At 33.5% G+C, this 24,223-nt stretch overlaps 1 protein-coding gene across 3 annotated transcripts in view; it reads left to right on the forward strand.

Annotated features, from left to right (window-relative positions):
* The window catches only part of CNTN5 (contactin 5), a 1,407,026-nt gene that overhangs the window by 1,026,814 nt on the left and 355,989 nt on the right, over positions 1–24,223 (forward strand). For all 3 annotated transcript variants that reach the window (XM_040489700.1, XM_040489698.1, XM_040489699.1), the window contains one exon: positions 6,288–6,390. In XM_040489700.1, the coding sequence (XP_040345634.1) occupies positions 6,288–6,390 (103 nt within the window). The remainder of the gene's footprint in view (positions 1–6,287; positions 6,391–24,223) is intronic.

The raw sequence follows: 24,223 nt of genomic DNA on the forward strand, positions 1-24,223 counted from the left end.
TATTTCCCAATAATGCAATTAAGCTCTTATACATAGTTTTTATTTATTTTATTTTATTTTATTTTATTTTATTTTATTTTACTTTCCAATTGGCTTAGTCTTACCTTCTGATTTGAATAGATCTTCTTTACCTTCCAGGTAGTGTGTGTGTCGAAACTGCTTTCTCATAACTTAGGTTTGCCTTGTTCTTGTTTACCCTTATCTTATTTCTATATTACTTGTTTTAGTTTCTTATAGAAGGGACTGTGAATATAGCAATTTGTGTTTAATGTGCTTAATGCAGTGAAGAAAGTCCACTGTATATCTGCGGCATTTTACTTTCTCTTTTTAATGGAAAAATATACTAGTAGAAATAAATATTTGAATAAACCATATAGAAATACAGCTGCTAATCATAGCAGGTACCAATATTTTTTTTCATATTTGAAAGGCACACACAGACAGACACACAGACATAGACACACATACAGACACACACACACACACAATGCACAAAGTCAAAGAAAACTTAGTAAGAAAATCATGCATGAGAGTTTTAAATTGGACTTATGTTTTTGGTTATGAAGATATATTTACAGTGAAGTTTCTGTAATTGTATTTGTAAATACACATTTATAAAAATAGCAAACATACTGGGGCACCTGGGTGGATTAGTTGGTTATACTTCTGACTCTTGACTTTGGCTCAGGTCATGATCTCACCATTGTGAGATGAAGCCCCATGTCGGGCTAAACATGAAAACACTTAGGATTCCCTCTCTCCCTCTCTCTCCTTCTCCTTCTCCTCCTCCTCCCCTGCTCATGCTCTCTCTCTCTCAAAATAAAATAAACATTAAAAAAATATCAAAAATACTTAATTTCCTAAAAATGGAAAACTTTTTTTTTAATAAAAAGAAAGCTTTTAACATACTTCTCATAGTGAATATTCAACTCTTTGTTAAACTTTTAAAATTGTCTCTATCGAGACTATTGTTTTAAAGCTAGAGAGCTTATTGTTTTGTTTAGAAAAAAATACATAGTTGATTTCTTTAGACTTCACTTTTATAAATTATTTTTCCCAGTTATTGATGCACATGGGTTGAGTCTTCAGATTATGGTGGAGAGAGATGCATATATTTCTCTAAATCACAGTGTCAAGAACAGGGGAAGAAAATACGTCTTAAAATTCAGTAATCAATGGAAACCAATTACAGTGTGAAGCATCTCCTTGATCAAATTTTTCTTGGTGTGTGGAAAGGGAAACAAAATCTATTGGTCTCCTTGATTTTCAGAATATATGTAATAGTCATGAAAAACATCTAATAATAAACACTTCTAGTTCTTTTCAATCTCCTTAGATAAATACTACTCATAATGGTACATTTATTTGAAGATAATACAAATTATTTATTTCCTCTTGCCAAGAGATTCATCAATCACTTTATTTATATAACAATGATTCATCTTGAGAAAGTATGATTCAGAAAAATATGTACTTTTGAAGAGAGAAAACAATATGTTGTCTATCTAGGCTTGTGAAATTGTTGCTTATCAGATAGGACTCCATTTTGGAATTGAAAACACGGCATCTGGATAACATTTTCAAAGATTATAACTTTTAATTTATTTGACTACAGTAGTAAAGAGGAACACATGAATGTGCAATGTATATTCCCTAACATACTTCTAGATTTTTAAATCATTCGTAATATTAACATTCGCATTGTACAGAAGAAAATTGACCCAGAGAGGGTTTGTGATTGCCTCAATGTTTCAATAGAGCCAGGGCTGGAGCTGGGATTTACATCACTTATCTACAAATCACAAGTTGATATTCAGTGTGTCCCAAAAAGATGAGTACATAGCACAAAGTCTATTGGCACAATGTGAACTATTTAGTATTTTCCTTTCATTCCATCTCATATTTGTCATTATTATTATTGTTATTATCATTATTATTTACTGGTGTTGTGTTGTTGTTGTTGTTGTTGTTTATTTGGGCTTTTATTTCCTTACCAGGTCACTTACACAGCACAATACTTACATATTTATATTCAAATTGCTAAAGACAGTTAAAAAAGATATTTACAAATGAAACATCTGCAAAGATTATTTATCACTAGGCTTAGAGTTGAAACATGCACAATGAAATTTTTGTATGTTTTCCATTTTTTTGGATGTTGTTGGCTCTCTAGTCTGCAACACACTTAAAGAAACAGTACTTGAAATTACATTCCGCTTAGGGAAAAGCACCTTAACTCTTTGCAAGTAATTGGAATAAACAAGAAAATTAATGGTAATGCAAGCTGGTGCAGCCACTCTGGAAAACAGTATGGAGGTTCCTCAAAAAACTAAAAATAGAACTACCCTATGACCCAGCAATTGCACTACTAGGCATTTATCCAAGGGATACAGGTGTGCTGTTTTGAAGGACACATGCACCCCCATGTTTATAGCAGTAATATCAACAATAGCCAAAGTATGGAAAGAGCCCAAATGTTCATCGATGGATGAATGGATAAAAAAGAAGTGGTGTGTATATATATGTATATATATATATATATACATATATATACACACATGTTTATATGTGTATATATGTATACGTGTGTGTGTGTATATATATATATATACACACACACACACAATGGGGTATTACTTGGCAATCACAAAGAATGAAATCTTGTCATTTGCAACATGTCAATGGAACTGGGTATTATGCTAAGTGAAATTAGTCAGAGAAAGACAAAAATCATATGACTTCACTCATATGAAGACTTTAAGAGACAAAACAGATAATCATAAGGGAAGGGAAACAAAAATAATATAAAAACCGGGAGGGAGGGGGACAAAACAGTAGAGACTCATAAATATGGAGAACAAACAGGGTTACGGGAGGGGTTGTGAGAGGAGGGATGGGCTAAATGGGTAAGGGGCACTAAGGAATCTACTCCTGAAATCGTTGTTTCACCATATGCTAACTAATTTGGATGTAAATTTTAAAAAATAATAAAACAAGTTATAAAAAAAGATTATTTATCATAAATAAAAAAATAAAATTTATATTTGAATTGCAAAGAAAAAAAAAACAACCATGAAGACATAGAAGGAGAATAATGTTGTCTCAGCTGGAAGACCTTTTTTATCAGGAATTAGGGTAATTTGGGGTCATCTTCTAATGGCATGTAATTTTAATAGGGCAGCCTACTATCCAAGAAAAGGTATGGAGAAAGAGATGAAGACATGTACAGTGTCTCCAGGGAGAAAAAATAAATAAATAAGTGAAATAAAATAATAAAATAAAATAAAATAAAATAAAAATAAAGGAACTACCTTGAATAAAGAGATAGGCCTAATATTTTGATATTTAACTAAGTGTCTTAGAGGACTGCTTCTCTTTCCTTTAACATCAAACCCTACCCAACAAAACAAATTACAAACTACACCACATATGACTTGAAATAATAAAACTTGAAATTAAAATATGGATATGGATATTAATCCATGACAAACAGTCAATGATTGATGTAGTACATGTGGTTATGCCTGAACTGTTGTGACTGAAATCCCTCAATAGAGTGATGTCAAGCAAATAGCTGTTAAACACCTAAGGTCAGAAAATTCCTATTTTTGCCATTCTGCCAACAGCATTCTATAGGAACTTGAGCCAATTACCTGACCTCTTTGACTCTTAACTCTCTCATATTAAAAAAAAAAAAAAAGATAAATTATATACACTAACGTGGACTTCAGCTCTAACATAATTGTCCCATGAAATGTACGGCAAAACTTAATTGCTGAATGTAATCAATTGTCAAAGAACAAGAAAGGTGAAGAGCTTTCTCATCTGTCCTTATATCTTCACCATAAGAGTAAAATTAGAAAGAGTTATACCTTATAGTGCAGCTCAAATTAGATAATGTAATTTGAAGCTTCTTATTCAAACCTTTCAATTTTATATTTCATATATAGTTGAGAAAAGAAGTAGAAGAGGAAATAGTGTTGAGAAAGAGAAGTGCTTAAACATTCATTTTGATAAAATAAGACTAACCACTCAATTCACTTGCTATATACGAATCAGGCTTTTGGTTCAGTGAACACTGGACTAGAAAGCAATCAAAGCAATCAGCGTATTGAAGTAATACATTACATCAATGGTAATTCTCTTCTGTTCCTCAGAGTATGGATTAGAAAATAGAGACCTGCAAGTCACTGACCTATCAGAGATGGAACAGTCTAAGTCATTAGCAAAGCTATGTTCAGAAGCCAATCTTTTTGGTGCAAATATCAGTGATATTTGTCTATGATTACTTTGCAAAACACTAACAAAGAAAAAGCAAAGATAATCTTCTTGTCCTCAGTGAATTTGAATACTTTCCATCTAAAGTGGGCCACATTCTTTCTTCAAGGCCCATATCAAATTAATAATTGGTAGATAGATGATTGATGATAGATGATAGATAGATAATAAATACATAAAAGTTTTCTTGCCAAAGGTAACCTTTTCTGTCTTTGTACATCCAGTACATTTTGCCTTTGTATCTTATATCACTTTTCTTACTCTTTCTAGTTTTCATCTCTCCTGTCCTTTCTCATCTCACACACATACACAAAGAGGGAATACACATAGCACTATCTATACATGCACATGGGCCTAGATGTGCACACATGCCCATAAACACAAACATTCCCAAACACATACAAGCTGCTCAGAGAAACATCTGTACTAAATTATAACTATCTCCTCTATACTGCTTTATATACAGGATCTCCTAAAATTTGGGGGAGGAAATTAGCTCCTCGGTTGCTTGAGAGCGCTAGCACAGGAATTCACCAGTCCTCAGTTAGGTCTTTGTTTAGGTGAAAGTGATATCCAATCTCAGAGCTTCAACTGCCACTTCTAAATGATGACATTAAATGTCTGTCACTTGTCCAGAACTCATTCCGAGCTTCATTCCCTCATTGAGTTGTCTACTCAGATTCTTCTGAATATCTTACAGGTGTCAAACTCAGTACTCCTAAACTGAGTGTCATCAGCTTTTCCACTGTAGCTGTGTTCTTCTTCCTTTCATTCACATCATCATCCAGCCCCGAAGCTGAAAGCCATAGTGTCATTATTGAAGAGGTCCACACCCTTGTCTCCAGCAACCACCCTCAATGTGTGCCAAGCTCACTTATTTGTTGTTGTTGTTGTTGTTGTTGTTGTTGTTGTTGTTGTTGTTTTTGTCTAGTGCCTCTTCTCTCTCACTCTCTTTCTCTCTCTACCACTGTAATTCAAGTTTGGACCTTTATTCCTTCTATCTTGCATTATTGAAATAATGTTATTGATGTACTGGTTTCTGCTCCAATTTCAGTATATACATCTCAGCAGAATACCACTCCTCTATTCAAAACCCAAGTGACCCAAATTATTTACAGATTAAAGTCTGAATGTGTTACTCTGGTCATCAAAGCCCTCTACTTTTTGTACTCCATTTATATTTCCAAATTTGCCCAGTATCATTTCTCTTCATATACCAAACATGCCAGAAAAGCTGATATTCCTACTTCTGGTAGTTTCCCACCTTTTTGTCTTTATTCTTAGAGTTTCATTTGCTTTCTCTCCTATCTTTTCCCTACTTATTCAAATCCTAACTATTCATATATATATATATATATATATATATATATATAGTGCTTCAAATGTACATAATAGTTTAAGGATATCTTGTTCATAGCACTCATCACTTCCTATCTTGAATTACAATAATTTTATATATATATTGCTCTTCTTCCATACTTGAGTCATTGTCTAAGAATACACTTGCTGAGTGCTGGAGAGCACAGCTCATGGCTGATTTATCTTAATAATCCCCACAATGCCTAGCAAAATGCTTGCATATGATAAATATTCAATAAATATATGTTAGTGGTTAGCATAGCTGTCCTCCAGTAAATATATGTTGACTTAATGAATAAGCATTCATTTTTATGACAATGATAAAGAAAGTTTTTACTTATTTAGAAAAAAACACAATCATTTATCATGGGAAATGTTCATAGTTATTTATTTCCCCGGGAATATAATCAGTAACTAAACTAGCAGTGTTGATTAACATTTCTAATAATTATTACTTGAAATGGTATTGAATATACATGCAACTTCAGACTGAGTCCAAGTGTACTTCTTACTTCAATGCATTAAAAATCTAGCAGTCATCAAACACACATTAACAACCAAACCACGGTGCTTTTCAATGTAACATCTCCAGAATTGGAAGGAAATTGTGACATTAATTTTATGCTTAAAGAATGCTCTCTATTTGCCAGGTGTGATGGGAGAATATGAGCCGAAAATTGAGGTCCATTTTCCTTTCACGGTTACAGCTGCTAAGGGAACAACTGTTAAGATGGAATGCTTTGCACTTGGCAAGTAAGTACACATTCTTCCATAATTAGATACAATTATTTATTAAAGTGTGATATATCTTATTTTTGGATCACTTATTTCGCTAGATTTAATTTTCCCAGAAGCTCCTTGGTAGCTATTCATAAAAAAGAAAAGAAAAGAGAAAAAAACAGGAAGATGAGAATTGATGAAGTAACCAATTATAATTATCTTTCTAGTGACTTCTATGAATAGTAATGTATATAGTCTTGCTATTTTAACATAAAGCAAACTTCTCTAAGTAAAAGAAGAGTTTTACATCTCTTTGCCTATATGTCTTAAATTATCAATGTCATTCTTAAATATCATTCAACAATGATATAAATAAAACATGGATAAAAAGATAAGGTGTTATCTGCTTTTTGTGCTTAGGATATAGATTCTGATAAGATATAATGAGACAACAGTATAAAAATCATAAAGATAGTAGTTACAGTGAGCCAATTGATTAGTATTTTCTGAAAGAATGATAACATGATAGCACCAGCTGTCAATATGTACAATATGCAATCATTCCCCAAATGAGAAAGATGATATATATCACACTATAATGACTGCTAGACTTAATGATTCTATTTCTGAGGGCTTAAATCCTATAATATATATAATCACTTGTCAGTGATGTTTATAATATGACTATTGAGCATAGAGGCAGGAGTAAGATTTTGATTATATTTGATTAGAGTATTATGATTTATTTTAAACAGAGTGTTGTTTTGTATTTTTAAGGTGATAAGACCTCAGGGTCCTTTCTAGACTCTGTAATTATAATTTACATAAATGCATCTCTATCAGAGTTACTAATCATTTAACTTCAGTTGTGGTGAGCTAGCTCCCACAACATAGCTATAAAGTACTTGGAGATAAAACATGCTATATAAATGTGCTTAAAGTAGGTTTAGCTTATGGGTGAGAAAAAATATTAGTAAATTTGAAAAATTCATATTTATAGTAAATTTATATATAAAAACTCATAGTAAGAAGAGGTTTAAGGAATGAACATAGTGAACATCATGCTTTTTTAAAATTTAAAACTGATTGAAATAACATACACATGTGCAATTCTATTTAAATCTGAGTAGAAGCATGATCATAATAGACTGAAAACAAAATAAATTGTTATGTATTCCATTTGTAAGCAAAATATGCCTGTAAGTAGAAATATATTACAAGAACTAAAAATTCATCTAGGGGGTATTTGGGCTGATATCTGAGGAAGCTTTCCAAACCTAAAGATACTGGTTAAATGGACATGATTAAATCAACCTTAAAATTATTGTTTTTCACTATTTGCCACTATATACTGAGGTGTCAAGTATGCCTGAAAATGTCCTGAGTAATCAGCTGGATTCTGATAAATACAAAAATAATATATTTTGACTAAATGCCAAAGGTTTTAGTATATCCTGCAGTTAAATAATTCTCTTTTTTTTCCTGCAGTTAAGTAATTCTTAAATGCCAGAATTTGCATTAAAACTACAAACAAAAGAAGGTCATATTGTAAAACATATTACAGAAATGGATTTATAGAGGAAAAAAAATAATTTGGGATATTTCCCCAGGCAGGCTTATTTAATAAGTTAGATGTGTTTGCTTTTGGAATTCTTAAAATATGTTTAGTAAATTGATCCTTAAAATCCCTTTCATTCTAGGTGGAATCCAACAGTCAAATTATGTTATTTTAATACTTTATTTTCTTCACCTTTTCCACTCCTTTGTTACTCCTTCTCCCCATTTTCCCCCAACATATGTAAGCAAAAGGGAAGATAAAGACACACAGCCTATCCAGAAAGTCTGTTGCTCACTTGATATCCTTTTTATGAAGTGTCATAATTATGAAAAAAGCATGTATGAAGAGTTTACCTCTACCTAAAGATTAACCTACCACTGATGAAAGTATACAAAATTTAAAAATAACATCTTTACATGTGTTAATTATTTTAAAACACTTTTTTTAATGTTTTTTTTTTTTCTATTTTGAGAGACAAAGAAAAAGATAGAGGATGAGCAGCAGGGGGGCGGGGGGAGAGGGAACAGAGGATCCAAAGTGGGGCTCCATGCTGACAGTGGAGAGTTCGATTCAAGGCTCAAACCCACAAACCTTGAGATCATGACCTGAGCCACGCAGGTGCTAATTTTTTTAGAGTACACAATCATGTGGAATAGATCCTTATTGCATCCCAACATAATCATCGAAATTTCAAATTAATACCTGAGCATCTGCTTAGTTACCACAGCCCACTTGAGCTGTTTCCCACCTTAACAAGGACATTCTCTGGTGGATCTTTGCCTGCCCAAGAACTTTATTATATACCACTAGATACTGATCAGGACCTTGCCACTCAAGCCGATATCCCCTTTCAGTGTGTTCACATAGTGTTTTAAACAAATGTTCCTCATGGGGTATTATAACCAAATTCTGGCATAGAGGATACCAAGCTCTTTGCTATCTCATGGCCTTTACAATTGCTTTCCCTCTATAGGGAACACTCTTCCCTGTTCTTTTCATGCTAGCTCCCACTTATCCTTTGGCCTCAACTTAAATATAACCCTCTAAAGAGAAAAGCTGTTACTACTTTATGTAACTCACACTCATTATTCTCTATCTAAATATTTGGGGTATTATTCATCATAACCCTTAATACAATTTTATATTATTTACATATAAGTTTCTCTGATTATTTCCCCACTGGATCAGGCATAAATCCAAGTGGAAACAGGATACAACTCATATGGTTCAAAAGAGTTTACTAAAGGCACACATTCAATATCCATGAGCAAGGTTAAGGTAACCAAAAAACAAAACAAAACAAAACAAAACAAAAACTGAGGCATTTGTAGACTAGTGATACCAAGAAGTCATTCCCACCCTTAAGCCAGAATGAAAAAGGAGGAGGAGAAAATAATGTCACCAAAACCAGAAAGAGCTGGATATATGGAGTGGGCTGTGGCCCCCAAGGCAACTATAGACACTGAAGAAATGCATTAAAAGAACACAGCTAAGGAAAGGGTCAGGAAATTCATTTCCTTATTTCTTTTTCTTCATGCCTCCCCATCTCTGGTGGCTCACATGGCTAAAGGCAACCAGAAGCCTACCTGCAAGCCCAGAGGAGCTGTTGGCAGTACACAAAGCAAAGGAGGGAGTCTGGGGGAAAAGGAAGATGACAGATAAGGGAGGCAAATGGAATAAGTTTTAAACTCCATGAAAGCAGGAATCATGACTACATTCTTTACTTATTCCTAGTGCCTACCACAGTGCTTGACATGTAACAGCACTCAGGAAATATTTGTTGCGGGAATGAATAAAGTGAGAAAGATTCTGTCTACTTAATACAATTCAAGTCTTTATTAGTAACACATAATAAATAAACAATAAATAACCTTTTATGCATAAAATCTTTTGATTAACTCCTAATCTCCCAAACAAATCCACCTACATTCATACCTCTACTTCTTGCCCTCTCATCTTTTCTCATTCATGTCTACATTTACACTTATATTTTAGTCCTCACTTTTTCCTGCTTATTCTTACCTCACTCCACCAGTATCTCTCTTAGACCTACAATTTCTCCTTCTCCTTCTCATTTTATTTTATTTTTAAGGCATGTTATCATGTCCAAATTATACTTACTATTTTAAAAAAATGATCCCAAAATCTTTCCTTTACCTATTGATTCTTAGGAAAAGTTTGGTTGTTTCCTTTGAGGGATAAAATGAGGTTAAAAATGAGGAAGATTTATCAAAGAAGCCAATCTAGAAAGGCTATTTATTGCATGATTCCAACTATATTACATTCTGGAAAAGGCAAAACTATGGATGCAGTAAAAATATCAGTATTGCCAGGGCCAGGGGAAAAGAGAAATGACTAGATGAAGCACCGAGAACTTTTACAGTAATAAAGCTATTCTGTGTGATACTATAATGTTGGAGACACGTCATTATGTATTTATCAAAACCTATAGAATAAACCAAGAGTGAACCCTAAAGTACATTATCATCTTTTCATGATAATAATTTGTCAATATAGCTTCATCAATTGTAATACTTGTACCACTTTGATGAAGTGTTTGATAACATGGGAGGGGGGCTGTTGGGTATATGGGACAGGAAGTATATTGTAACTGTACTTTCTGCTTAATTATGCTATCTGTGAACCTAAAACTGCACTTAAAAAGTAAAGTCTATTTTTAAAACATAATTAAAAAATAAATCATAAAATAAATAAATACCAGTGTGAAGGACATAGTGAAATACATATGTCAGAGAGAGTGATATTTGATGCAATAATGGCATGAAGGACAAACAAGGAGATCAAAAGTACAAAATTTGTTGTTCCCACTTTTGCCTTCTCCCACCCTTACTGGAGCAACTCAGACTTCCTACCAGAAATCACCATTTATATCATGTCATTCATTAAATCCACTACTTTCCTAGATACTCCTCTCTCAAGGAAAAATAATTAATTCATTAACGCAAAGGAGCCAAAAAGCAAGAAGTGTGCTTGTATAGCTCATCTGGTAAATGCAAATGGGCTAACGTACCTTGAAAGGACCTAGAACTGAGTACAAGTCTGGAGATTTTAAGAAATAACTATGTTCCAGGTACTGTACTAATTTCTAAGTATTTCCATCATCCTTATTCTCATTCTATCATCATACATTTAGCTGGACTTAGCTGGACTATTTTCAGTTCAGTCTGTCATTAAATAAGCAACAGTATACACTTTGACTGAGGTGTCCTCCCACAGTCAATTTTTATCTTTAGAGTTACATTGCCCATCGGTTTTGTTCCAGTTTAAATTGAGACTTAAATACAATAAAGACAGATTCCACCTCTTGAATTTTCTCTGACCAATGATATCATTCATGAATATCATAAGCCATACTGGAAATTTCTTTGATTGTTAACAACTTTCAAAACATATCAGAATACTGATCCATTGCTCACAAACTACGTTTTTATTCATCTTAAAAAGTAAGTACATCTACTTCTATATAATCTGTTTCTAAAGGTATTCAGTTCTTATAATTTAGAAGATGTAAATTAATGCAGCCATAGTTTCACAGATCATTTAAAAATATATAAGCTGATATTTTTCTTTATTCTTAAAGAAAAACAGCAGCAGAAAAAACATTTTAGGTTATCGAATTTCACTATATAATAGCATCACACCAGTTCACCAATCTGCCTAATATGAAGTTAAATACAAAGTCAATACGAGAGCAAAAAGCTGCAAGTTGTCTTCTAAATAAATCTCTATTTAAATCTGAATTTAGGAAAAATCAAAGGGTTTCTCTGTAGGCTACTGCAGCAGAATGCAACATGGGAATGAGTTATACTTGTAGAAATCTTTCTGCAAATAGAATTATACAATACTGAGTACAGAAAATATGGGTGAAGTGACTATGACACATTCTGTTTAGTACTGGTCAATTCTGCAAAGGTAGAATTCCCCCCCCCAAAAAAATGGGAAATGCTTAAAAAGCATCCATAGGGCAACACAGGTATGCAAAGGCCTGAGAAATACAGAAAAGTGAAGGAAAAAAAAAGAATGGGGATTAATTACTTTGGAAATAAAAAGGCTGTTGCAGACATATGGAATGCTATTATCAAGAGATTGCTCATACACTGTTCTCCAGTTTCATCGAGGTGAGAGAGCTTGAAATTCCAACAGTTTGGGACTAAACTAGCAGAATTAGATTGGGTCTAATGTAGAAGTTTGTGACAAAAAAAAAAAGTTGTTACAGGGAAAAATGGATTATCAGCAGAGGCAGTAGAAACTCTACCCACACTGATGGAAGAATATAATATCCATTTGTCTCCCAATAATCTAGACGGAATGTTTCCTGAAAAGAAAGAAATGGTCTGGGTCAGGATTGGAAATGAAAATTTTAAAATAAACATTCTTTTTTGCTGGCCACTCATCTACCTACTCACGCTGAATATTAAGAGTCTAGAGCCAGGCAGGCTTAATTAGCTGCTTTTGTTAACTACATTATTGCATAATATTTTAAAGTAGCTTATGCAGGAAGTAGAAATGGAGAGTGTTGCCTTTTCTTGCTCAGCACTCAGCTCAGAGACGTTAGTTAGGGGAGAAGGGGTGTCTTTGGTATCTATCAGGTCTGCTTTAAACACTGAACACAATACTCCTGAAAGGAAATGAGAGATAAGAGATCAAAGGACAATGCAAGTAAGAAATCCCGTAGGTCCCTGGTTCATACTTCATTTCAATGGTCCTCTCCCAATGTAATTGGAAGTTGGTGATATTTTCAACTGATCGTGCTCAGTTTTTAAGTCTCATCTATATAACTTGTTAACAAGACAACACAGAGTAAAATGGGAACTTTAAAGTATGGGGCATTTAGTAACTGCAGAAAGCAGCTATCATCTCTAGGGTTGTGGGGAAAAACCAGAAGAGCTGGAATTACTTAAAGCTGAAAGCTCAGAGGTTCCCATCTTGTTTTCATCATCAGCCCTCATATCACAAAACAGAGTAAGAAGGGTGGACTGACACAAGTTCCACTTTACATTTTCAAACTTATCTCTACCTCTTAATCAACCACACCTCTTCCTATACCTCATCCATACATACTTTTCCACTTCTGTGGTCTTGTAACTCACTTCTGCCAGTCTAAAATATCCTGCCCTCACAATTCTATTTGGTCTTTGAAACAGGTCAAATGCAGCTTCTCTGCTGAATCCTGCCTACTTTACTTGAAATCCAATCTCTTACCATTGGAACTGTATCACCATCCATATTTTACCATTTAGAGTGCCTTATGGGGTCAGTTGTGTATATCTGTCTTCCTTACTGTGCTAAAGTTTTGTATCCCTAGAGTATTTTTACATGCAGTAGATGCTGGCTTTATTTATTGAATTTAATTCAGGTATGAGAAATGTGGCCAATCTTTCATAACAGGAAATATGTTACTGCCTTGGTTTGGTCAGACAGAAGTCTCCAGATGCCTTTCATGTGTCTTGGCCCTGAAAATTCTGACCATATTACATTAGCTACAGTTTTCTGACAGATTTCATTTCATCATGTGACCTTTTGCAGACCCCAAAAAGATCACTAGATATGTCACATAGCTACCAACAACAAAGAAGTAAAATTTGGTCATTGATGCTTAAATGACCCCATGCACAAGGGCAAACTTGGGGTTATTCTGTAATAAAAAAGCCATATGCCATAAAGCAACATCAGTTTATCTGCTATGACAATTCTACAAGCTAATAGTGTTACAGGGAGATCTTTTCTTTCTTTCTTTCTTTCTTTTTTTTTAACTTTACATGTTCCTTATCTTGCTTTTGCAGCCATTAACACACAATCAGATCAGCTGTGCTCAAAAGGCCTTGAACCAGTTACTGTAATAATTATGTGGATGACCTTTCCAGGATCATCTGAAACCTGGCAGTGAGGTGGGAGGGAAGAACACATTCAATTTCCTGCCTTTCTTAGTTCCTGATTATCTCTCTTTCAGATAGCATTTACAAACCATCTTTTGTTACTCCATCAAATGTCTATTAAGAAACCAGAAGGTTAAGTATTTTTTTCTCTTTTTATATGTTTATTGCAAATACGAAAGTGCCAGTTATCAATTCATAAAGTCATTTTTGCTATAGTTTATGTTTTATTTTTCTTAGTCCTTAGCCAATTTGTCTCAAATGGCTGCTCTTGTGTCCCATTGTAACTGTGAGAATGACAAATATTCCCCTGAGACTTCCCATGGTCGACAACTGGCAAATGTTCCTGAAAGAGCCTACTCTTTAGTTACAGATTGATAATTTATTAATACTGTTTATTTGGAACTGCCGGTCACTAGGGGCTGTAGGAATTAAAAAAAATTAGAGTTGATAGTATTTGTCTATCAAACCAAATTCAAATTACTTAATCATTAGATTGACAGAAGATCTAAGGATGGGAGTTAGTCATTGTGTCTAGGAATTAATAAATGTTTAGCTATCATAGGACAGTGGTAAATTATGGAGTGAAGAAAATTACCTTTCTGAGCTATTGGTTTCTTCTTTATTATTGAGACCAAGGATGCATCCTCATTTCAGGTGGTACCCAAAGGAGATATGTGCTGAAACAATCTTAAATATCATACAGCCCAGTATCAATTTGTAGATGAGAAACTGAGACTTCACAAGAACCAACACTTGTGGACTTGCTGGACAGGCTAATAGTTTATGCTTCTTCACTTGGTGCTCTTTATATTTTCAACATCTTTCCATAGTGCCAACTATGTGTTTTGGTTACTTATGTATTTTGCATTCAAAAATGTCAACTATTTCTAAGCAAACAGAGCCAGTAATTTGCATAATTATTCATTTTTGGAGTCACTGTTAGCTGGCATCATATTTCTAGTTTTTCTAGGGAAACCGTAGACCTAGTTAATTTGCCTCAGCAGAAAAACCACATATTTGTGCAAAGCCTCACAGCTAGCAAGCTGTAGAAGGCAGAACCAGGTTCTAAAACTAAATGCTGTTCTCAATTTAACATACTGATTTTCAGTCACTGAGGGTAATTACCACTTTACTATAGCAAATATTTTTCTGAATGCACTTAAGTATCTCAATGATCAAGAATTGGGAATATTAGTATGAAGGACAAGCCGCCAAGGTCATAAAGAAGAAGATTATCCCAAAATTACATATTTTTACTTGGTTTAGTGAAGGGTCATCTAACAGCTTTATTTTGAGTGAATGTTCCTGGAGTTTTCATAGAATAACCTCTTCTACTGGATGTTGACTGTGAGATGAAAAACTGGTAAGCTATTAATATTCATAAAGAGATTATAAAGAATCAATATATCCATCAAAGGTTTCCAACTCCTTTGGAAACTAAGCCCCAAAAACTCACCAGATACATAATATTGATATCTGAGTGAGCGTTTAGTGGAGCAAAAGTAAAAGAAATCTTAACCAAAAAGTTGTCCAAAATCTCAGCATACTTAAAACTGACGTCTACCTCCTACTGGATGGTTTCCATATCTCCCTTCAATTGTAACCACATCTCTGACATGTTTGCTCAATGGATTAAAAACAGCAGTAAATTTAGGAAAATTCTTTATTCTCCTGACCTCAGTTTCCTTATTTTGAATTCTTCCAGTGTATATTTCTATATGTTTTATGTAATTGATTACCCCAAATTCCCATTGAAAGTTCTAGAAATTTAAATTTTGTGCCCAATGATTATCTCTTCTAATAGTAATTTTAATACCCATAATACCACTTTTAAAGTGGATGTATGTCAGAGCAAAAGTGCTATAGTCTCTTTATTTGAGATATTCTGGCTGATATGTTTAATGGGAATACTTACTTTTTAAAGCTATCACAGTACATTTCTAAAAAGTGATAAGGGTCTTACCGATTCATTGTACTATGAACTAAGCCTATCTAGTGTAAGTTTTTTCTTGTCTTATTGGTATTGTTTGACCAAGGGCAGCATCAAAATTTGTCCACTAGATAAAGATTAATTTAGAATTTTAAGATGTTTTCATATGCAATACTCAGAATGATTTGATGCTAAGTTGGAAATTTAGATACAAACATTGGTAATAACATTAGTATTATGTTTTTACATTTTGCACTTTTCATTTCAATATCTGTAAATATCATGATCATGTATGATTTGCTGATATGATATTCCTTCCTTGATACTTCCCTGTCCCTAACTTTAGTATCCAAGTGTCTCCCATCAAGCATCATCATTGTCTTCCCTCAAACCTTCTGTCCCAATCTCTCAGCCACTTAAAAATCCCTCAGTTCCATTTCTTCCTTCCTATTCTATATGCCAAAACCATAGTCCGTTATTATTAAGACAATTTGGCTCTCTTATTTCTGCTGCGAAGTAGATTAGAGACAGCCTTAAAAAAATTCACCATACTAATGTTCTACCAGTTTGGGGAATTTCTCCAAGTGCTGCTTTATATCAAGCTCTGCAATGGGCACTTTATCATTTCTGTTTTTACAGGTCGCAGGGATTTACTCCCGGTTTTCACATAACTTCCTATCCCATTAAGCCTAATACTTCTTTTGGACTTTTAATTTGGTTGTTGATTCCAACTTCGACTCTTAATTTTCCCACTTGAGGTTTTTCAGTCCCTTGTTCCACAGCCTGTAGGTCCAGACTGGGTTCCTAGAACTCCAATTCACATACAGCTATCATACCCAGACCTCATCTGCCTACATAAGTAGTTTTCACTGACACTGGAGGTAACCCCTGAGGTAGTTACTCAAAGCATAGAGTCTTACATTTTATTTCACTCTTTCTTCCTTTTCAGAATCATCTGTGTAATCACTGTGTCTTAAATTCATGCTCACTTAGTTGGGACAAAGCGAACATTCATTTACTGAATTAAATCATCATCATTATAATAGTTATGTGTATATGCTCACAAGGAAGCAGAAATAAAATATTAAGGAATTCTAAGTCTGAGACCACATATGCCCAGGCATATAGATTATAAAGCTAAAAGTTGAGAGTCCCTATTAGGCTGCACGCAGAGGATGGTTTCACCTTGGTGCGGTTTCATGCAGTCATGTATACTCCTTATGTCCACATTTCAGAAACACATTTTCTGCAGTTGAAACATGAGTTCTAGCAAGATTGAATTTTCCTACCAAAGTCACTCTGATGCATCAGAAAAGAAAATTATTATTCTCCATGTTTCCAATATATTTTGTCAGTTGAAAATACAAAACTTTTATAATACAAAATCTATTAGTTTTAAACAACCTCATGACTATATATAACAATTTCCAAAAGCACAATTTTTATTTTATTAATTACATATTTAAATTGGTGGCTTCTTTCAAGTTTTTAGGGAAACACCTTTGCCTCAGTAGTCACATATCCAGCAATTATATTCAATGCTGTGGTGTCTGAAATATTTCTGTGAATACATAATCCCATCAATTCTAGTATGTCTTTTTCTTCTCAATTCATAATTTTTGTTGGCATTTGGAGGATGCATCATACCTCTGTCTTTAGTCTTTGCTTGATATTTGATATAGGAAAAAAACTTTCCTTATATTTTGATTCCCACGGCACCAAGACACAAAAGTTCATTTAAAGTTCATTCGTTCACATTAATGTTCTTAACAAATGAGGAATCAGAGACATAATTCCATCTTGGTCTTTGGAATATCCCACTCAGGGCCTTCTAAAACTTGGAAACGGGTGTCATTAAGATAAGACAGATGGAGGGTGAAGTCATAGGGAAAAGGTGTTAATTGAACCATCTCAAAACCATCTCCTATGCCTTTACTTAAAGGTAGCATTAGCTAGTTTTCATTTATCTCTGCAATAATATTTATTGGAAGACAATTTACTGTGAAGTTAAAACACTGCAATTTCATATTCTTCATTTCTATGTTGTGAATCTAATAGTATTTTTTAAATATGCAATTAAATGAAATGTATCTGTATGCACAATGTATAATCAAAGTGGTCCTGAATTGTCTTATAGCTCATGCATTGTTGCCTTAGACAAATCATTTTATGATACTTCATTCTATCTAAGTATTTTCTATTTCATATGACAGGGAAGTAAAGTTTCATTCTTTATTGAATTGATACTTTTTTCATTAATTGTTCATAGCTATATGGTTGATTTTCAGTGGTGGAATCATGTGTATATGTTAACATTTGGTGCAATTAGGTTTAATGTGTTGTTTGTACATATGAAACATGTTAAGTGTGTGCATGTATGTGTATGTAAGTGAATAAAGTATTAAAACCACATAAAGGATTTCTCAAGGCAGAAAATGTTAAGACATAAACTAAACATCTGTCATCCTGTTTTTTTCTTCTTCTTTTCTTTTATTTGCAATGCAATATAGCAACACTTACCTTCTGTTCCTGTCATTGTTTTTGTTGGTAGCTATATGGTGCAGAATAGTTTCATGTCAAGCATTTATAATAATATTTTTTATTCTGAAGAATAATTTTAGCTGATATTCAATAGCTACAAAAATGATACTCAGTGGGGACATGTGTCAGCTGCTATTATAGGACAAAAGGCAAATGATAAGTACTTTGGGTCATTTATGTTCCCTTATTTTCTTTACTTTTGGGGATTGAATCAATTTGGTCACAACTTTAATAATGTCTTATTTATGGCCATTTTCTCAAAGGAAGGGACATTATGAATCAGGTCATTTGTTTTATACATCCCTACAGAGAAATGTAGCCCTTTCAACATTTCTGAAATAAGAGCACATATCAGTGTTTCTTACACAGACACAAAGGGAAGGAATATCTTCTAATTTCCACCTTCATGTAATGCCATTACACTCAGCCACACTCTATTGAGAGAAAGTATAAATATAATACACCCCAAAGCACACATTTAAAAAAAAATCTATGAAATCCAGATGTATATTACAATTGATGGTATGTCATAGTTAATCAGCAATGTTTTCTTTCTTAGCAATTCTTAAAATAATGGTGTATCTTAAAATTGGAGGTATCTTGGATATGATGAATTAGAGTAATTAAGATTAAAGTGGCATATGCTCAACCCTAACATAGTGATCAAGTCAGTCAGAACCTGAGTGATGACATGTTCTTTCTCCATTTATATGCAGTATTATTGTTAAAATCTGAGTTAATAAAAAATGTTTCCCCTATAGCATTCAAAATCTATTAGAAAGATGATTGTTGACTGCACATTTTTATTTTTTTAAATCAACAAAAGTTATTCTAGCACCAACAGTCTCAGTTACTTCCAGCCATGTTATCAGTGAGAGTCAACATACACACCTTTTAAAATTGGGGATTAAAATACAAAGGAGTCTAGTCCAAAAAAATCCTTCTGCCCATTGCCTTAATCATTTCTTCAGTCTCTGGATTTTGTTGACTATAAGTCATAAATAGCAGAAAATAGAAAAGACATAAAGAGTTATATCTAAAGAAATTATACATAAAATGATTACCCCCATTAGTTTCTTATTTTGTTTTCATTTTTGGAATTAAAGAACTATAATGGAAAGAACACATAATCTTTATTTTTTCAACAAGAATTTTTTTTTTTACTTGAAGCATATTTAAGAATGCATATTCTAATACATTTTCAATGATTTAAATGTGTAAAGACAATAAAATCTATGAAGTCAAAAATCCAATTAGGTAAATTAAATGTACTACTCAAGTATTTCTTTAGACTGCTTCTTGTAGCACCTGGGTGGTTCAGTCAGTTAAGTGTCGGACCTCAGCTCATCTCATGATCTCACAGTTCATGAGTTTGAGCCCCACGTTGAGTTCTGTGCTGACAGCTTGGAGCCTGGAGCCTGCTTCAGATTCTGTGACTCCCTCTCTCTCTGTCCCTCCCCTGCTCAGACTCTGTCTCTCAAAAAATAAATAAATGTTTAAAAAAATTTAGACTGCTTCTTTAAAGCTTGATTAAGATCTAATTGGCACGTGACAAAATGTTTAAACTATGCAAAGCGATACATTTTCACATATATATACATCCGTGAAACTTTCACACAGCCACATAGTGACCATATCTAGTACCCATGATAATTTCTGCATGTACATTTATCGTATTTCCCTTCTTCTTAGCTATGCATTGCCAACCTCAGGAAACCACTTATCTGACCTCTATTCTGTTGCTATATATTAGTTTGCATTTTTAAAAATTTTTTTAATGTTTATTATTTTTGAGACAGAGAGACCGAGAGCAAGCAGGGGAGGGGCAGAGAGAGAGGGAGACACAGAATCAGACACAGGTTCCAGGCTCTGAGCTGTCAGCACAGAGCCTGACCCGGCTTGAACTCACAGACCGTGAGGCCTGAGCTGAAGTTGGCCACTTAATGGAGCCACCCAGGCACCCCAATTAGTTTGCATTTTCTAAAGTCCTATTTAACCATAATCACATAATATACACTTTTTTGTCTGATATTTTTCACTTACAACAATTATTGTGAGATTCATACAAGTTGTTGAGCATGTCAATAGTTGATTCCTTTATATTGCTGAGTGGTATTCCATATTATGGCTCTATCATATTTTGTTCATGTATTCATCTCTTGATGAACATTTTGGTTGGTTCCAAGTTTCATCTATTACCAAAATGAGTTCTATGAACATTTCAAATTTTGTATACACATAGTTTTTATTTTTCCCTAAATAACATGTTAAATATGTCCTCTAGGTTCTTGAACATATATAACTTAATTGAAGTAACTGCTTATGCGTTCTGGTCTAGTAATTCTATCATAGGTATCCTTTTTGTGGCCATTTCAGTTGATTAATTTTGTTCTCAACATGAGTTATAATTTTTGATTCTTTGCATACCCAGAATTTTTTTTATTGGTGCCAGATATTTGAATTTTACATTATTAGATGTTGTATATTTTTATACTCTTGACCTTTGTTCTGAGATGTGGTTAAGTAACTTGGAAACAGTCTGATTCATTCAAGTCTATTTTTTTATGCTGTTTTTAAAAAGACCTGTGCAGCATTTCATTTAGGGTTATTTTTTTTCTCATTACTGAAGCAAGACTTTGTAGTACTCTAGCAAATGAGTCCTAAATTATGAAATTTTCCACTCTGGCTGTCAGGATAGGAACTATTCCTTGCCTGGGCAGATTCTGAACACTGCTTCTTCCAATCCTTTCAAGACATCCTTTTCCATCTTCAAGTTGTTTTTTCACATGCACATGCTGATGAGTACTGAACTGAATGAATACTCAAGGAAAGTCTTCTGCGCATTCCTAGCATTCATCTGAGTGCAGCTCTCCTCTTTCAATACTGTGAATTCTAGCTGCGTTAGCTTCTCCAGACTTCCAAATCTGTGTCCTCAGCTCAGGAAGGCAGCCAGGCTGAGTCTTCCCTCCCATTCCTGTTGCTTGGAAAATTTATAGAGGTAGCAAATTAAGGCAGTGAATTATATCCTCCGTGTGCTTATTTGGCATATTTCATGGATCATTGTCCTTCACAGCCTGATAGCCAATATTTTGAGATTCACTTTTTTCCCATATATTTTATCATTTTTTAGCTGTCTCCCACTCAATCATTTTTAGTTAGTAACAAGAAAGTGAAAAGTCAAATGTAAAGCTACCTTAATCATCTTTATCAAAGCAAGAAGGTAGAAATAAAGCAATCCCCATGTGGAATATAGTATGTTTTACTTGTATTTATTAGAAAAAAATATGGCCAAACTCTGGCAATAGAAAAGTAATAGAATGTTTCCTCAGAGAAAATTTAAAACAGGGGAGGTAGAACAAAGGTAATTGTCAAATTTAACCTACAATTCTCAAGAAGAAGAAGAAGAAGAAGAAGAAGAAGAAGAAGAAAAATTTGCCAGATTAAATTCACAGAGACCTATAAATACTTTAAAGTTGAATAAGATGTATTTTCAGTGCCAAGAGACAGGACAAGAACAAAAGTTTCGTAGTTTGAGATACTTAATTTCAAATATCAACTCAATAATTTACCAGCTATATGATATCAGATGACTTACTCTCTTCGAATCTCATTTTCAAAATCTATAAAGTGGAAATAACAATACCTACTACATAAAATTACTATTAGGTTTCACTAAGAGACTCAATATTTAAAGACCTATCAGTAACATGTTAATTCTTTCACCCTAGCTCTCTGGAATTTTTGTGAAGCATTGTTTATTTTATAAAACATTTGCCTATGACCCAATGTTCTGCTTCTTTCTGAATTACCGACCAAGAAACAGTCCTTTTCTGAAGCTTTTCCTAAACCAAGATGCTAGCATTCTACAAACTCCATTCTCCCTGATGCCATTTAGCTTTTCATAGTTTTAACTAAAAATGAATTGTAGAAAACTCAATCTCTGCCTTTCTGCTAATAATATATATTGCCATGTGGCTTAACAGTCCAAAGAAACTCTGAATCTACAACAACATTTCCATATATATGAAATCTTGGGATTGTTTTTGTCAGTTTTATCATTCCCAAATATGCTTTCAGGTCAAAATCTTTCTTTTTTTTCCCCCATGAGTTTAAAGACTGTTTCCTAGAGTTGATTTTACATACTAAGTCAACATTTTACTTTCATAATATTTAATATGTTTTATATGATTGTTTCAGCATCTACTTATACATGCTAATTTAGAGAATGACAGGAGGCCAAAAACTTTGCAAAATATAAATACCAAGAGTCAAATATTTAGAAAAAAAAATATATATGTACAAAATAGATAAATACTGTTCCATCACTAGTAGTAATGGCCTCATAACTATTGCTGTAGGATCTATACGATCTGAATGTAGGGAAAAAAATGGTCAAAGAAAATAGCTTGCACCATATTCTGGTTTTAATTACAATATTGGCTGGAATTGTCTTACTTAGAAAGGACCTCAGCAACTTTAGAATCTGTAGATAATACAATTATTTTTAAAAATGCAACTGGAATACAGATATCAATACAACTCAATAAAAAAGACACTGAAAGGCAAGTGTGAAACTCTGGTTCTCCATAACCGAGGTAGACTGTGGAATAATCTACCCCTTATATGATTCATTGGTTCTTTGTGCATCAATGCTTTTGTGAGTATTTTTAATTAAAAAATATTCTAATAAATAATGTAAATTTTAAACATGTAAAGATTGGGAATAAACATTCATAGCCTTTTCACTCTTTTTTAAAACAAAATAATGACTAATATTTTCTGTTAATTCATGGTTCAATATCTGTATATGTCTCCTATTTTAAAAAATCAAGTATTAAGACTTGTTTTGCCCTTTAATTGAGTAGAAATTCATTCAAAACATTGTATTACATAAATATAAATTGAATAAGTATAAACTCTCACTAATTGTTTTGTGCTTTGCTTTGAACTCATAGTACAGGTGAGGGTAGGGAGTAATAGAATTAATTTGTAACAATGTAACCAATCATATAATCAGTAATATATATTTTCATGATTGATGTACTTAGCACTATCCACCTAATGGCAAAGAATGTAGCTGTAGTAAAGAACAGAATTTACTATCCTAAAAGTAGGTGAAAGTCACAGCCTTCTAATTAGCATATTATGTCACCAGCAGGCGTTTTAATCATCCGAGAGATTATGCCACAGACTCATATAATCTACTGTGACAAATAACTACAAATATGCCATGTATTCTGTAAATCACGTTGTCTGTCCACTTCTGTCCATGTCTTCTTTATAAATATCCTAGGATCCAAAGAGATAACATTCATGAATGTGTATAGTTGACATGTATAAGAATAGTGACTTCAGAGTTATCATTCTTTTCAGATAGAGGATTGCTTAATTTTTTTTCCTGTAGATTCAAGCTTTTATTTAAATTCCAGTTACTTAACATACAGTGTAGTATTAGTTTCAGGTGTAAAGTTTAGTGATTCATGACTTACATATAACATTCAGTGCTCATTGCAACAAGTGCCCTCCTTAATACCCACCACCCATTTAACCCATTCCCCCATTCAGCAATCCTGTTTGTTCTCTATAGTTAAGACACTCTCTTGTGGCTTGCTGCTCTCTTTTTGCGCCCTTGTGTTCATTTCCTTTTTTTCTTAAATTCCACATGAGTGAAATCATATGGTATTTGTCTTTCTCTGACTGACTTGTTTCACTTAGCATAATACTCTCTAGCTCCATCCACATAGTTGCAAACAGCAAGACTTCATATTTTTTATGGCTGAGTATTCCATTGTGTGTGTGTGTGTGTGTGTGTGTGTGTGTGTATACACATACTGCTTCTTCTTTATCCATTCATCATTCGATGGACACTTGGGCTCTTTCCATAATTTGGCTATTGTTGATAGTGTTGCTATAAGTATTAGGGTGCATGTATCCCTTCAA

The sequence above is a fragment of the Herpailurus yagouaroundi genome, unplaced genomic scaffold (genome assembly GCF_014898765.1).
Source record: "Herpailurus yagouaroundi ecotype Mexico unplaced genomic scaffold, PumYag 180, whole genome shotgun sequence".
Taxonomy (NCBI): Eukaryota; Metazoa; Chordata; class Mammalia; order Carnivora; family Felidae; genus Herpailurus; species Herpailurus yagouaroundi.